At 37.7% G+C, this 15,940-nt stretch overlaps 1 protein-coding gene across 2 annotated transcripts in view; it reads right to left on the bottom strand.

The window, feature by feature from the left end:
• Dnajc10 (DnaJ heat shock protein family (Hsp40) member C10) overlaps nucleotides 1-15,940 on the bottom strand; it is a 41,070-nt gene that overhangs the window by 15,639 nt on the left and 9,491 nt on the right. For both annotated transcript variants that reach the window (XM_031370792.1, XM_031370793.1), the window contains exons 7-13: nucleotides 15,484-15,577; nucleotides 14,462-14,539; nucleotides 12,129-12,172; nucleotides 7,704-7,841; nucleotides 5,523-5,612; nucleotides 4,682-4,795; nucleotides 2,918-3,032 (exon numbers count right to left, since the gene is read on the bottom strand). In XM_031370792.1, coding sequence (XP_031226652.1) covers nucleotides 2,918-3,032; nucleotides 4,682-4,795; nucleotides 5,523-5,612; nucleotides 7,704-7,841; nucleotides 12,129-12,172; nucleotides 14,462-14,539; nucleotides 15,484-15,577 — 673 coding nt within the window. The remainder of the gene's footprint in view (nucleotides 1-2,917; nucleotides 3,033-4,681; nucleotides 4,796-5,522; nucleotides 5,613-7,703; nucleotides 7,842-12,128; nucleotides 12,173-14,461; nucleotides 14,540-15,483; nucleotides 15,578-15,940) is intronic.

Here is a 15,940-nt window from a genome sequence, read left to right as displayed (position 1 = left end):
TATTTCATGTACAAGTGTTGGCATATGTGACCAGTGGAATGTGACTGTGACCTTATGTGCTCCCAGGTTATAAAAGTCACTGCTACTTCTGGCTTGCTTCCTCATTTCTAGGTTACTTATTCTGGGATTAGTTAGCTCCCACAGTGTAAGCCACCTACAGAGCCACAAGAAGAACCAAGGCCGCCTGCCATATGAAGCTTTTCAATGATCTCACATTCCATGCTGAATGCTGATGTGGTGGCTACAGCCTAGATTCAGACAACCTTTATCTACCATGACTGCAGGATCACAGAGAAACTAAGCACCTGTTCTCAGACTCCTAACCATGAAACAATTGTTGTTTGGGTAGTGGACACTTCATCACACTCAAACATTTAGAAACTGTCCATTTACCTGTCTGCTTTAATTCCGAGCCTATAAGATCTTTAGGGCACAGGTTAAAAAGAGCTCACTCCCCCTATCAACCCACCCTTTTTGTGTATTATACATGGGACACAAAGTTGCTGAGTGCAAAGTATATTATACTTCTTATCAACACAAAGAAAAGTGCTTATAGATTCCGTGTGCTTCCAGGGAAGAATAGGTTTTGAAGGGTAACATGGAGTTTGCTGACTATCTGGAGGGATAGGAAGAAATACTTATAATTTATGAGGGAGGATCATGTGTGAGGGCATAAAGGAATGGAAGAACATAGCATGTCCAAGGATTCAAAAGGAGTTGAAGCTAAGAATATCTGGAACAGAGGTGGGGGATGAGGCTAAGAAAACAGGCAGAAACAGGTATGAAAGCACCCCGCTCATTTAACAACTCTTTACAGAGTTCCTACTATGTGTATCTGGCATTATTCTAAGTGCTGGAGACAAAACAGTGAGCAAAATAGACAATGCCATTGTTGCCATACTAAGGAGTGTGAAGTCCATTCTTCAGAAGACTCAAAAGGCAGAGCAGTGGCATGAAAATGGTGTGCTAGGAGGAGACAGCAGAGAAGCTATGAGGAACATTCAGCGGTAACACATGTAACTCCAACCTGGGCACACTGTTACAAACCTATACAGAGGCCAACGTAGGAAGAACACAGAGGAAGAGGAAGTTCAAGGGCAGTTTCAGCTTGGGGTACACTGAGTTTCAGGATAGCATAGCTCACAATAAGACCTTTCTTGCTGTGAGGCTCTAACATAACTTAGAGTCCTAAGCTTTGGTTTTAGAGTAAGACACATGTACATGTAAAAGTATACTTGGCATAGTTGGGGCAACTTACTTAACACTTTCAACTTCAGTTTTCCTTTCACTGGAAGCTGTGAAGAAGTCAACAGTTCCCCTGTAGAAGGCCCTTATCTGACTGTAAACAGTACTGGTAGTCAGGGTCATCTTGTTGTACTTCTGTTTATACAGTTCCTTTAACCTAGTGCTTCTCAACCTTCCTAATGCAACAACCTTTTAATACAGTTCCTCATGTCATGGTAACCCCCAACCGTAAAATTATTTTTGTTTCTATTTCATAACTATAATTTTGCTACTGTAATGAACCATACATATTTTTAGAGATAGAGATTTGCCAAAGGGGCCATGACCCACAGGTTGAGAACTGCCATTTTAGCCTAAAGGGCCCTACTTCTTTTATTTTTATACTTGCTTTTAGTAGGTGAGCAGTTTATGCTCAATATTGACCTATGCTATAGACAAATACTTTGGTCTTGTTGAGGTTTATATAAAGTGGCCACTGAGCATTTTTCATGTTTTCCTTAGAGATCTTTCTCTTGTCCCTTATCACACTGTCATCCAAACTTCTTGAGAGCACTGCTTTCATGGTCTGAATGAGAATGGCCCCCATAGGCTGAAATATTAGAATATTTGGTTTCCAGTGGATGGAACTATTTGGGAAGGATTAGGAAGAATGGCCTTGTTGGAGGTTTGTCACTGACATGGAGTTTGAAGTTTGAAAAGTCCTGCCCATGCCCAACCTCATTCTTCTCTCTCTTCCTGAAGCTTGTGGGGAGATGTGAGCTCTCAGATTGTTCTAGCACCATGACTGCCACCAGCCACCCTCCATGATGGTCATGAACTAACCCTCAGAAACTGTAAGCAAGCTAATCCTTTCTTCTAAGTTGCCTTGGAAATGGTGTCTGTTTACAGCAATAGACTGCTTCACGTCTTACAACTCTGTAACCTCATACTTGAAGCAGTTCCATAAGGTAAAGCTCCAGTAAGATGCATCAAATCAGTATCTGTTACTCATTTACATGCATGTCTTTCATCAGAAACATAATTCTGAATTCAAGAGACAAAGCAGTTAGGCCTGAGGTCTAGAGGAGGCATGGCATGTGATACAGAGATCGCAGGGGCTGCTTGCTTTGACAATAAGCTCATTTCCACACAGTGATCTGCCACTCTCAGATGTTTTGCTAAAAATAGTTATCAAAATGTTAAACAAAGATCTTTATAATAATAAGCATAATGAAATGACTATATATAATTAAAAATGTCTCTCCTTATATTTGTTAGTGAGGACAAATTTTTGACAATAATTGTGTCCACAAAATACAAATCATAATTAAAATTATTTGAAAGTCAAGATGAATTTCTGTAATTTTTCCTCCTCTCACTGTGATGGATGGTCATCCCCAGTTGGTGGTGCTCTTTAGGGGGGCTCAGGACTGTGGCCTTCTTGGAGGAAATGTGCCACTGGCACGGACTAGGAGAGTTCAAAGCCTCATGCCAATCCCAGTCTGTACTGTTTCCTGCTAGTAGCTCAAGACATGAGCTCTCAGCTGTTCCTGCTGCCATGCCTGTTGCTGCCATGTTACCTACAGTGATGATGATGGACTCTTTATTCCTCTGGAAGCATAAACCTTCCTCCTTTAAGTTGCCCTGGTCATGGTGTCTAAAATAGCAAGAGAAAAGTAACTAATAGACTTACCATGATGAATTTCATATTCTTTGGTTCCTTGTCCTTTAAACACTGCTAGACAGGGCTGGAAAACATAAAGATCAGAGCAGATGCCCAGTGCAGAAGAGCAATCAAACCTTCCAACCTGAAAGGTAGAACACTGAATTAAATAAAACCATTTGATACAATTTCCAAATATTCACAAAGATAAGTATCCCCAAATGGTATGTTTATCATTAGAAGTCAATAGGCTATAAAATAAAGGGAACAGAAATGGTTCGTTTATATTTAATACTGAACTCAATAAAGAATGCTCCCTAAGAGTTCAGAAGTGTCAGGAAATTTCCAACAAAATGTCAACTTCTTAAGAAATACATCCTTGAAAAGAATATAGGGGCTATTTCACCTTGTGGTAAAGCAAAGATAACTTTATAAGTAAGGCATTTCAACAATAATGCAGAAAAAGGATGATGCTCCCAGTGTCAAAGAAAACAGCATGAATGACACAGCAAATGACAAACTTAGTGGGGGTGGAGCATAGCATTTAAGACAGAAGAATCATTAAAAAAATCACAATCAGATGGACGAACGTCTGAGCAGGAAGGAAAATGAGCCAGGGCTATAGAGAGAGCAGAGAAGAACTGTGACTCCACAGTGACACTCAGGGCCCGAGGAGGTAGCTCTTGCAGGAAACTGCTTGCTGTGCACCCATGTGGAACAGAGTCATGTTAAACCAGTAACCAGTAGTCATGTTAAAAACAACACAGGGACCATGAGTTTGAAAGACAGCAAGAAGGAGCATATGGGAATGTTTGGAGAAAGGAAAGGAAAAGAAGAAATAATGGAACAATGAAACCTGAGCACAGTGATTTGCACCTATAATCTCAGTGATGGAAAGGCAGGGACAAGGAGATTGCTGGGGTGTGCAGGGCAGCTGGCCTACCTCACCCAGCAAACTTGAGGTTCATTGAGAGACACCGTTTCAGAAATTAGGTCAACAATGACTGAGGAAGACACAATGCTGATCTCTAGCTTCCACATCCACTCATGTATGTAGGACAATGATTATGTTCAATACCATTACAATTCAGTAGATACTACTAAGAAGTATCCTTTATAAGAGCACTACAACAAACTATGTAAGCTACAAACAAGGATTAACAACTTAAAACAAATAAAATCACATGCATCAACTAAGACTACAATGAAATAAAAGTGGAAATCAAGACAAACAACAGAACAAACAAATATCTGGAGAATGAACAAAATAATCAAAGGGTCTCTTAAGAAATGTACAAGGAAGGAAGTGAAAATGCTCTGAAACTGGACATGCTGGCCCAGCTCCAAGTCAGGAATGAGGAGGGACAGACTTCAGGACAGGCAGTGCTACTGCCAGGCCCTTTTCCTTGAAACGAAGTGAATGAAAATATTAACTTACAGACCGAAAGCCAGGGGACAAAGCAACAGTAAGACTATCTAGCATTAAATCTATATACCAAAAGATACCAATAGGGAAACTAAACATGCACTTCAAGGACCATGGAGTCTTATGTGGTTCAGGCTGGCTCCTAAGTAGTTGAGGATGCCATTCTGATCCTATTGCTTCCATAGGAAATTTCAAATCTGTGCGAATGGCAGGTTTATACACTGGGGAATCAAATTCAGAGCCTCCAGCACACTGTGAGGCACTCTACTAACCGATTACATCTCCAGACATCTCAGCTGGTTTTGAAAAGAAAACAGCTGACAACTAAGAAAGCACACTAGTTACACAGAGTATTTTTTTTTCCTTACTTGAATGTGTTCATTTTTAAGTAGAGTCTTCAGTTTTTTCAATTCAGGATCATTTGCATTTTCATTTTTTCCAAAATGAAAAAATACAAGCCAGCGATGATGTGCCAAACGATCCTTGAAGTGACACACAGAACACAATGTCAGCAAGTAGTGACTATAATTTCTAAGGATCTAATGTTTATTTTTTAGACATAAAATAAAGTTTAGTTCCCCTAGCCATTAATTCAAAGTCTTAGCTAAATTCAAAGTCAACTATATTCTTATTTTGTAGTCACTTGTAATAATGCTACATAACACACATGATAAGAGGTGGGTCAGAGTTATAGAGATAATGCAGTGGTTGTTAATGTAGCAGTGGGTCCAAGAAAATAATATATCTTTAATAACTTAGTATTTGGGGAACAGCTAGAAAAGTCAGAGTTCTATTTAGGCTTAATAATATATTTTGTAAAAATACTAAATCCAGAAGTAAAGGATGAACAGAATAATGTGAGTGACTCTACCACTAACTGCTCATTTGTAAATACTCTCAAAAGACACTCCCCAAATCCCAGGAACAGAGCTGTGTAAGAAGAATGTAAAGCCCAAGTCAGACCACAGTTGCTCTGTCAACCGTACCCTGCCTTTCTGGTCCCTTCTGGAGCTCAGATTCAGGGACACTTAGATTTTTTGAATTAGAAACACCATGATTTCAGTAATCAGAATTGAACCCAGAACTAACTAATATATATAATAAGCCTTTGAAAGTGCTTTTTGAGTCTTTCTAGTAATAAACAAAATATACTGTTAAAATACTGAGACCTGCAATGCTACCAACACATTATTATTGTGAAAACATTACCTCTAGTTGATTTGCTGAAAGTAGTTCAAAGTCCGGAAGATTATGTATGATTTCAATGTATATTTCCTTAGCATCCAATGAATTAAGAAACTAGAACAAGGAAAGCACATTGTAAGCTTTTTAAGTGAGCACTCATTTAGTTAGTGTATTTGACATCTTATTTCAGTTTCTATAGAGTAAGCTTTAGGAAAACAATCGTGTACGTTAAACAGTTTTCCAAATTATTCCAAATGGCACTGTTTAAAAGCACACCATATTTTGGTATTACTAAAAATAATGTATAACTGGACTTCTTTGTTTTTTTAATTTAAAAAGTCTGTTAGTGTGCATACTACACACGCACAGAGGGGTCTACTGCCTTTATGTGGGCTCCAGTCAGCAACTCAGGTCACCAGGCTTATGCAAGCCAGCACCTTTATTGAAACATCTTGCCAGCCCCTAAAGGCTTTTGTTGTTCTTTTTAAAAAATAAATATGGATGTAAAAGAATTATGAGATGTTACTTCAGTTAGTGAAACTTTCTGAGGTAATCCTCTCTGTAATGTGGAATGAATTTTAAGTCATTAGGAAAATATGCTTGTTTAATTTCAGTTTTAGTTACATTGTACACAATGCCCATGCTTCATTCTCGTAGGATGTTTAATATTAGAACATTTCTAATATTACAGTATTTCTATCTATAGGGACTGAGAGCTGAAAAAATGACTATGGATGTTTTCAGAAACCAAATCGCATAGGTGGGAGTTTTAAAGAGTAAAATACATAGAGAAAGATTTCTTCAACCATATCTGAAGTTCAGGTCTCTTATTTAAAGCACACATGCTTAGCAGAAGCACACCTCCCTCCAAACAGACTTCTGCCTGTATTTTATCCTCAGCATACTAGGACTCTGTGCTGTCCTATAGACAAAGCACATGCTTCTATAAAAAATGCAGCAAGAAAATGTATAGGGTATTAACCATAGGCTTTAGTATATATCTTCATAGCTATGAGCCATTTATGTTTAAAAATTCAAATATTACTTAACTTACTAAAATTCTCTTAAGCCCGCAGGAACTGTCATGAGACTTACACTGTACTAGTGCTAGGCATGCAAATGAACAATGAATAGAAACATAATTTTAACACCACAAGCAGAAAACTCACTTTTCTTCTCAATTTCTTTTTTTTTATTTTTTTCCGAGACAGGGTTTCTCTGTGTAGCCCTGGCTGTCCTGGAACTCACTCTGTAGACCAGGCTGGCCTTGAACTCAGAAATCTGCCTGCCTCTGCCTCCCAAGTGCTGGGATTAAAGGCGTGCGCCACCACTGCCCGGCTCCTCAATTTCTTAAATGTGCTTTTATAATAAATAAGTGGCACAAATATTCTTATATGAAATAATTTCTTGGCTAGGGAGTTGGCTTTACAATCTGATAATATGAATTGGGGAAAATTGTTGCAACTACCTCATTTCAAATAGATAACTAAAACCTTTTTCTGATAAAGTGATTAAAAACTATTCACTACTTGATCCTATTTATGAAAAAAAGTCCTATCTATACCTATCCATTTCACTTTACATATTGGAAGAACCAATATGGACATACACAAACATCTATGTGCATGTAATATTGCAGGGACCACACATACATTCTATGTGCTCAGCATTTATCAGCAAATAAACTCAAACTTGTAATATGTATTACAATAATGTAGGAAAAAGTAATGACAACACAGGTAAGCAAATTATGGGATGGTAACAGGCATAAGTGAGCACATGAAGGTGGGAGGGGTCTGAGAGCAACTGGAGGGAAAGAATATCGGGAGGAATACTAAATAGTCAACAGAAAAAGAAAAGGATAGATTACCCCAGTCCCAGCCACATCTAATGGTATGGATTCCAAACTGAAAACTACAAATACATAAAACCAGTGAAAATGTACTCCATTTCTTTGTCATTTCAAAACGTTAACAGTCCTAAACATTATGTAAATGCTGGTTTGAAAACAATCCCTAAAACATATTTTTTAAACTAAATAAGAAACATCTATAAACTGTGCAAAGTAATGAGTTATTCCACAACCAAATAATATAAACTGATTAATTTCCTTCCACATTGTTCACAAAATGTTATTACTACCATCTTCTAGTATGTGCATGTGTCCAATTATATGCAAAGGAATTTCCTTAGAGTTATACACACCAATACACTGGATTTTTCCTTGTTATTCAAAGTGGCTCCAGGAGGAAAATAAGCCGTGGTGCTGCCTGTGGCGTCCAAGCTCTTGCAGAGGCTGTCCTGGGTGTCACAGTCCACCCAGCCCACGTTAACAAGGCCATCCTTGGGGAAAGTGGAAAGAAATAAAAACGGCTTGGTGCAAAGAAAAGAAAACGCTGAGACTTCCCTTTACTTAAACTCAGCTTTTCCATTATACAAGTAAAACTTCTCAAAAATAGTACTCTACAATATTCCATAACCTGACAATAAAATGTAGATTCCGCAATATTAAACACTTACCATAGTAAACATCTACTTTTACATTTTTTTGTACATACTTACAAGAACTACATTCGACAAGATTATTTTAAACTAGGCTGCTCAGTAGTCTCAGATTTAAAAAGCCTAAACTGTGACTTGTACGGCACAACACTCCAACTGTCATTTCATGACCCCGGAGGCCCTCAGGTGTTCTCTGCGGCTATGATGTAATTTAACTTTGCACAATGCCAGTTCTCACCTGTTGCTGGTTGAGCTCCTATAATGAGCCCCAAAATCTTACATGAAAAGTATGTTTCTTGAAATGTCAAGAAACCTTCCAGATTAGTCAAGCTTATAAAACATAGAGAACTAACATCTATTTAACTGGATTTCAGAAAGACAAAAGAACAGGAAATAAGCAAAAACTGAAATAATGGCTAACAGGTTGAGAAAAGATTACCCCACAGGTTCACAAAGTCCAATAGTATAAAAGCAAAACAAGAAAATTGCACCCATGTGGTAACAAAACTTCAGGAAACTAGAGATAAATACCTTAAAAGCAGATGGAATTACTATATGTGAGCATCTTAAGTACAATTTTAATTGTATACTTAAGACACACAATTCACTTGGGCTGGGGATATATCTAATGCACTCCAAACCCTGGATTCAGTCACCAGTACCACAGACAGATACACATACACGCAAAACTATGTTCAGTTTATTGCATGGAAGACTTATGAAAACCCACGTAAGAATAACACGGATGACAGCAAAGTTGTAAGAGGTAACAAAAGAATTTACATTCAAGGCCTCTTACCTTGTCTAAGAAAATGGATGTTAGAGACTTGTAATCTTATGGTATACAAGTTACAAAGAATACCAACAATTCTAATTTGTATTCTTGTAAGACTCAAAACATATGAAAAAGTTAACAAAACAAAATGGAGAAGTAGAAAGGTCCACAGAATAGTAGCAGGTATGATACTCTGACAAGAAAGCTTAAACCTAGACTTGATAACTTCATACACACACACACACATACACACACACATACACCAGTTCATCTTATAGAGATATTCATCTATCAAGTACAAAAGTCACTTTTTAAAAGTACATGAATATTTATAAAAGTAGGTATTATGCCATAAACACATCTCAATCCAGCTTAAAAATACTAAAACCATGTCATTTACCCATGCTGAAATTAACATAGTCAAAAATAATGTGAAGCTTCAAAAAAATTACCTCTATTTTTAGACACTAAGCATAGTACTAAATAGTCTATGATAAAAAAGTTAAAAGTATTTGAATTGATAATAAAAATACTATATAACCAAATATGGTATGTTGTTAAAGCTGTAATTTGTGGTAATTTATAGTCCAAATATTAGAAAATAAAGCCTAATGATTTATCTATGTCAACAATTTTAGTACAAATTGAACCCTAAGAAAACAGAAAGAATAAAACATAAAACTAAATAAAATATCAAACAAGTAGAAAACAAGACTTGTAAAACATGATAAACTTTTAAAGTCTGATCAAGAAAAACAAACCCCAAAAAGTACAAGCAAACACCAAAGTCTCCAGGCAACAAATGAATGTCACCAAATCACATAAGGATGTTAAAACACAGCTATATACTAATGCATTAAAAACTTAGTTGAAAAGGTGAGAATCTCTTTGAAAGGGAGAGAAAGACAAGCCTTTCCAACAGGGTTTCAAGGATAATACATCCCTGATGCTAAAACTAGTGTTTCCTCCAGGAAGAACAGAGACCAGTAGTTCTGATGACTAAAGACCATAAACAAATAAGCCAGTAAGAGATACCAATGCTCACATCTTGCCTTCAAATAATCTACTCCACCTGATCTGGGAGATGCGGTTTTGGTATTTTTTAAGATCCTTAAGTAATTTTAAAATAGTCTTGAAAGAACAGTAGCCTAATTTCAAAGTGAAATAAGGAAACAAATACATTAAGTTTGCAATTTTTATATTAGCCAAAGCCATTTTTTAGGAAAAACCCATAATATACAAAGACAAACAGCTATCAAATGCTTATAACCAATCGTTGCTTCTAACAATGGCAAAGTATAGCCATACTGATGGTGAACAATGGTCTTTGTCTTTGATCATGTATCTGAGAGTCATCCTGGAAGATTGCAAGGGAACAGCAATTCTACAGCTTAGAGAGTTCACAGCCAATGAAAGGAAAATGTAAAAAAACAGAAACCTTCAATTCAGTGAAAGGTTTTGCCAAACTTTCTGTAGACTTTAGTAAGCTCTGTAAAAAAATTGAAAACACGGACACCCAACACAAATGGCTTCCATTAAAAGAGAAGGATGCTCATGGCACATTATCACTTAAAAGTAAATCTATGATGCATACAGGAATACAAATATTAACAGACTGTCATAGACATAATTCCCCAAAAGAGGTCTAATCTTCAAGAACCACTTTAGTTAGGTCCTTTAAAAGATCCAAAGGTTGTATTGCTTTCACAGAGTGATTCCCTACATGCTACTGTCAATCAAGAACTACCAGTGTGACAGGGTATGGAGGTGGGAGGTTGTTGGGGTTTGGTTGGTCTTGTGCCCTACATATTCAGATGCTGATTTCTATGCTCCGTGATCTAGTTATAGTCCCAGTCTGGACATGGCCACTGTCATGAATATTGACGAATCTCCTGTACTAATGTGGTGTAAAGAATTCTTCTCAATTATCTGATTGGTTAATTAAAAAGCTGAACAGCCAATGACTGGTGAGAAGAGAGATGAAGACTGGACTTCCAATTCCAGGGGTAGGAGTCAGAGAGAAGGGAGTTGGCCACTAGGCAGGTGAAGGTTCAGGAGAAGAGTCACGAAGTGGAGGAAGAAAAATGTGGTCGCCATGAGGTGAGGAATGAGGAGTCGCCAAGGGAGCTCTGCATGAGGGCAGACCACTACAGCAAAGTGAGCCCAAGAGAGATTAAATGCGAATAACTTGAGGCCTGTGGCTGACAAGTGGCCAGAAAGCAGATATCTCAATAGGTCTCTGTCTCAATTATTTGGGAGCTAGCAGATTAGAAAAAACTGCTGCCTTTAGATTTCATCCTATGGGAGACAGTACAGATGACCCAGACCCTGTACCTTCTCCCATAGGATGAAATCTAAAGGCAGAAGGAACAGGCCAATGTGTGCATTTGCCCTTTAGTTAACTGGCAGTCGACTAAGGATAATTACTGAAGAAAAACCATGCATTTACAAAGTTGGTGTGGCCCAAGTATACAATGTATGTAAAGACTACAGTAATAATGTGGACTGAGGCCTGCACAGCCACTCACCACTCATTCCCCAAGAGCAACCTGCAATCACATAAGTACCTTTCATGTTACATGCTTTGTAGAGGTCAATCAACTCTACATCTTCATAGTACATTCTTTCTATGTTTACATATACGTATTTAGCAATGTGCTGCCACCTCCTATATTTCTAGCATTGTAAGATGCTATACAGTTTTATAGCCTAGAAGCAACAGGCTATACTATAAGGGCAACAGGCTATACTTTCAGGCACTATGAACATACTAGGCTTGTCTTAGTAAATTTTTGATGCCTTACAATGATGAAATTGCCTAATATATTCCTTTGTACATTATTCTTAATCTTTTAAATAACAGACTGTTTTAATATGTCCATCCCTCAAATTAAACAGTATAGAAATGAGGCAAATTTGGTCTACTATGTATAAAAATCACACCCAATCAATGTCAGTATCAGTATTATATAGAACTTTTCCAGCTTTTACAAAGGACAATTTCCCAGACCACAGTGGGAACTTTAGAAATACTAAAAGGATAAGAATCATTTATAGCACAATACACAACCACTACATAAAATAAGCAGAAGAAACAGCAGGCTAAAAACTGAGACAACAAAATCTAAAGTTTGGAAATGACAAAAACATTAGCATATAACTGGATTAATTCATACTTGTTAACACTGATTGAGTATAGCTAACATATAGAAAGACAGAGCTAAATCATGTCTATCAGAAAATCACATATAAGTAGGATAAAGTGTTCAAGAAACTGTAAAGATACTAGGTATCAATTTCTACAGCTGTACTTCTTACACTGTGACAGTTTTACAAAAAAGATGGATGCTTACCAACATGCCACTAAGCCTGAGTCGTGTCTGTGACGTCAAGCAATCTGAGGGGAAGAAAATGTATGAGGCTATTTTAGTTTTAATTAGAATGGTTCCCCTGTATAACTGTGTTGTTTCCAAGTCAGGTAACTGAGCTGTCCTGGAAAATACTGACAGGCCTAGTGAGTAGACTTGGACTCATCAACAATTGGTCTCTGTCTCACACACAATCTTTTATTCCCTCCCTTTAATGTCTCAGGATTTCCACCCACAGAGAAGAGCAGCCAGTGTTTCTGTAAGGGCTTATTCTCTCAATAACTCTCCTTTGCCCAAGAAACCTCATTTTACTTCTTTCATGACTTTTTTTTTTTTTTTATAAAGGAGAATCGTGTCCCTGGTTAAAAGCTGAGTCTAGAAGGCAAGGCCATATTTGTATAGAACAAGTAAACTGAAAATTACATCGCGATATGCATTTCAATTGTGTCCTCTATAAAAAAATAAAAAGAATCTCTAAAGAGTTCCAAAGCACATCACCCATGTGGTAAGTAAAATTCGACCCTTATCATTCTCTACTTATAAGATATGGGAGCGTCAAGGCCACAGCTGAGGAATCTCAGGACCTGTCAAGACATGATCTAGTGCAATTACTTACAGGTGGGGAAACTGAGGCTCACAGGGATTAAACTGACCTACCCCCCAAAATAGAGACTTTTGTAGGAGACTGATCCTAGGATGGCCGATGCTCTGGAAGAGGCAAGCAGCTGTGTTTTCTTAACAGAGGCATCCATGGCACCTCCCCTTCGACTTAGCCGGCCTGCCCGTCTTTGACACACCATTGCTCCTCTCAAATTTGAGGGACACACCTGATAAATCCCCATGACCTTTCATGACTTGAAAGAAGTAAAATGTAATAGAACTATTTGAAAAGGTATATGCAGAATCCTCAAAATATAATAAATTTTAATCTTAAAACTGGCATATATAATACACGTAATATGTCAAATATGAACAATAGGATACCATGAGGTAAATTTTGGAAGAAAGGGAACTATGGAATGTCAGAGGCTAGAGATGAATGATAACATGTGTCTTAGTCAGGGTTTCTATTCCTGCACAAACATCATGACCATGAAGCAAGTTGGGGAGGAAAGGGTTTATTTAGCTTACTTCCACATTGCTGTTGACCACCAGAGGAAGTCAGGACTGGAACTCAAGCAGGTCAGGAAGTAGGAGCTGATGCAGAGGCCATGGAGTGTTGTTCCTTACTGGCTTGCTTCTCCTGGCTTGCTCAGGCTGCTCTCTTATAGAACCCAAGACTTCCAGCCCAGAGATGGCACCACCCACAAGGGGTCCTACCCCTTGATCACTAATTGAGAAAATGCCCCACAGCTGGATCTCATGGAGGCATCTCCCCAACTGAAGCTCCCTTCTCTGTGATAACTCCAGCTTGTGTCAAGTTGACACACAAAATTAGCCAGTACAACATGTTAGAAAGTTTCCAAAACTCATGTGTATATAGAGAAATCAGCATTTTGCACTGGCTAGACTGGTGGTTCTCCACCTGTGAGTCATGGCCTGTCAGATATCCTGCATGTCAGATATTTATATTACCACTCACAACAGTAGCAAAGGTAAAGTTATTAAGTAGCAATGAACTAATTTTATGGCTGTAATCACCAAAATGAACCACTGGGTTTCAAGGCTATGATTTCCTAACATAGGTCTTGGAGGATGGGTGAATGGCTTTTTGTCATAAAACAAGCTATCCTCAGCAAAGGGGCACAAAGGTAAAAAGGTGATGAGTAGGAGAAATGCTGGGATCAGACACAAAAAGTATTAACAATGGGATTGTCTTATAATATTTGGAACAACTTTTAATTGATCTCACTCATTTGGCATGAAGGACACTGAATTTTAAACAACTTAGAAAATGAGACTGTCATCAACAAAGACATAATTTTATGAGGTGGACACATTTTTTATATATGCAACTTTAAAAATCTAAATTTTTAACACTATTTTGGAAGCAACTGTAGTTGATATAATTAATTATTTTGGACACTGCCCAGTTTAGCTTTGGCTATTTGAGGTACAATGTATTCTGAGAACTAGGCTGAAAAACTCACCCATTAAACATGAAATTATAAAGATACATTTATATATCACTAGTTTCATTACCTGTTATGTGTAAAATAAAGGCATACACACTTACTAAGTAAACACTTAGAAGCTTAAATTGTATTTTGAAATAACTGATTACTAACAGTAAAAAAAAAAAAATCAACTTCTGCAGCATAAATTGTCCTCTAAATTTAAATATCAGTCTTTTTATTCTAACAAAAAGACAAAATTACCTTCTCCTTTAGAACAGAATGTGATCAGCCAGCCAATACCAGCAGCAAAAGCAGTTTCTATGGCATTAACAAAATTTCCTTCAAAGAAAATAAAAGTTATGAGTACATCTAACCCTTCCAAATGGTATTTCTTTCTTTCCAAACATTACTACTTCTAGTCGTCCCCTCTAAATATTACTATTTTTTAAGACAATAATTATTTAAGAAAACCCAACCATCAGTAAAGTCCCTTCTAAGCTGAGCCTTGCCTGTCTCCTGGCCAGCCACAGTCCTTCCCACCCAAGCTCACTGCACTCCAATGCTCTCTCCCTTAGATTTGGTAAGATCTGCTAATTTCCAAATACCCAGTGTGTTCTGAAGTCTCCTACTCAAAGCTATGAGAAACCACTTACGTTTTCTTCAAAGAAGTACATTCTAACTTTTCTTTTCCTAAACTGGGTTGTTTCGTATCCTTTACGCTTAGTTTCTAACCATAAAAGTTATCCAACTGTGTTTAAGTTGCTCACTGGTTTCTTGCTCAATGAAGTGAAGTGGGATCGGATACTCTTCTACTGTAAACACAGTGCTGAACACAGTTTCTAACACACAGCTGGTGGCAAATGAATAAGACATTCCTCTAGCTAGGAACTGTCTCATGGATACTTCAAATAGCCAACCTAAAATCATTTGGTGAATTAAAATCTACCACTAGAAATATTTTTGAACTTTAAAATGAAGTTTCTGCTAGTGACTATGGAAACAGGCAGCGCCTCAGTGGTGAGGCCGCTGTTGTAAGGATGCCATTCCCTCCCATCTCACAGCCCTCTACACCTGAATTGCAGTAGTCCTTATGTAAACTCAACCAGCTTGTTCACTGTTCGAGTCAGCAGCAACCTGAGCAGTGACACGCTTCCTTTCTAAGAAGCACAGAAAAAGATACTGCAAAATATCACTACTGTGACCCAAATGTACAACTAGCATTATAAATTCCAAATACTGATTTCAAAACACCACTAAAAACCACGCAATTAAGAAAGCATTACCTGTTGACAGCTCTGTCACTGTGCTCTTGACGTGCTGCATGGCGAAGCTCACCAAGCTTTCCTTTGACCTATCTCCATTGTATTTCACTGCAGCCTGGTGGGTTTTATAAAAATATCTTTTACTTTTTCATTTCAAAATCCTACCAAATACCTATATTTAACATTATTTTGAATAATGCAGGAAGTTCTATTTTTAAACAACAGTATATTTACAAATAATACTTAAGAGAGCCTTGACAGATCATATAGAATACTCTTTTGTACCATTTGTATCAATTTTAGCTTAAGTTTCATCCATAGAAATTGGGAAAAAGGGGGCAGTGGTGGCACACGCCTTTAATCCCAGCACCTGGGAGGCAGAGGCAGGTGGATTTCTGTGAGGCCAGCCTGGTCTACAGAGTGAGTTCCAGGACAGCCAGGGCTACAAAGAGAAACCCTGTCTCGAGAAAAGAAAAAA

This window comes from Mastomys coucha, unplaced genomic scaffold, assembly GCF_008632895.1.
Source record: "Mastomys coucha isolate ucsf_1 unplaced genomic scaffold, UCSF_Mcou_1 pScaffold15, whole genome shotgun sequence".
Lineage (NCBI taxonomy): Eukaryota > Metazoa > Chordata > Mammalia > Rodentia > Muridae > Mastomys > Mastomys coucha.
Note: the sequence above shows the minus strand (reverse complement) of the source record. Positions and strands in the feature narration are given on the sequence as shown.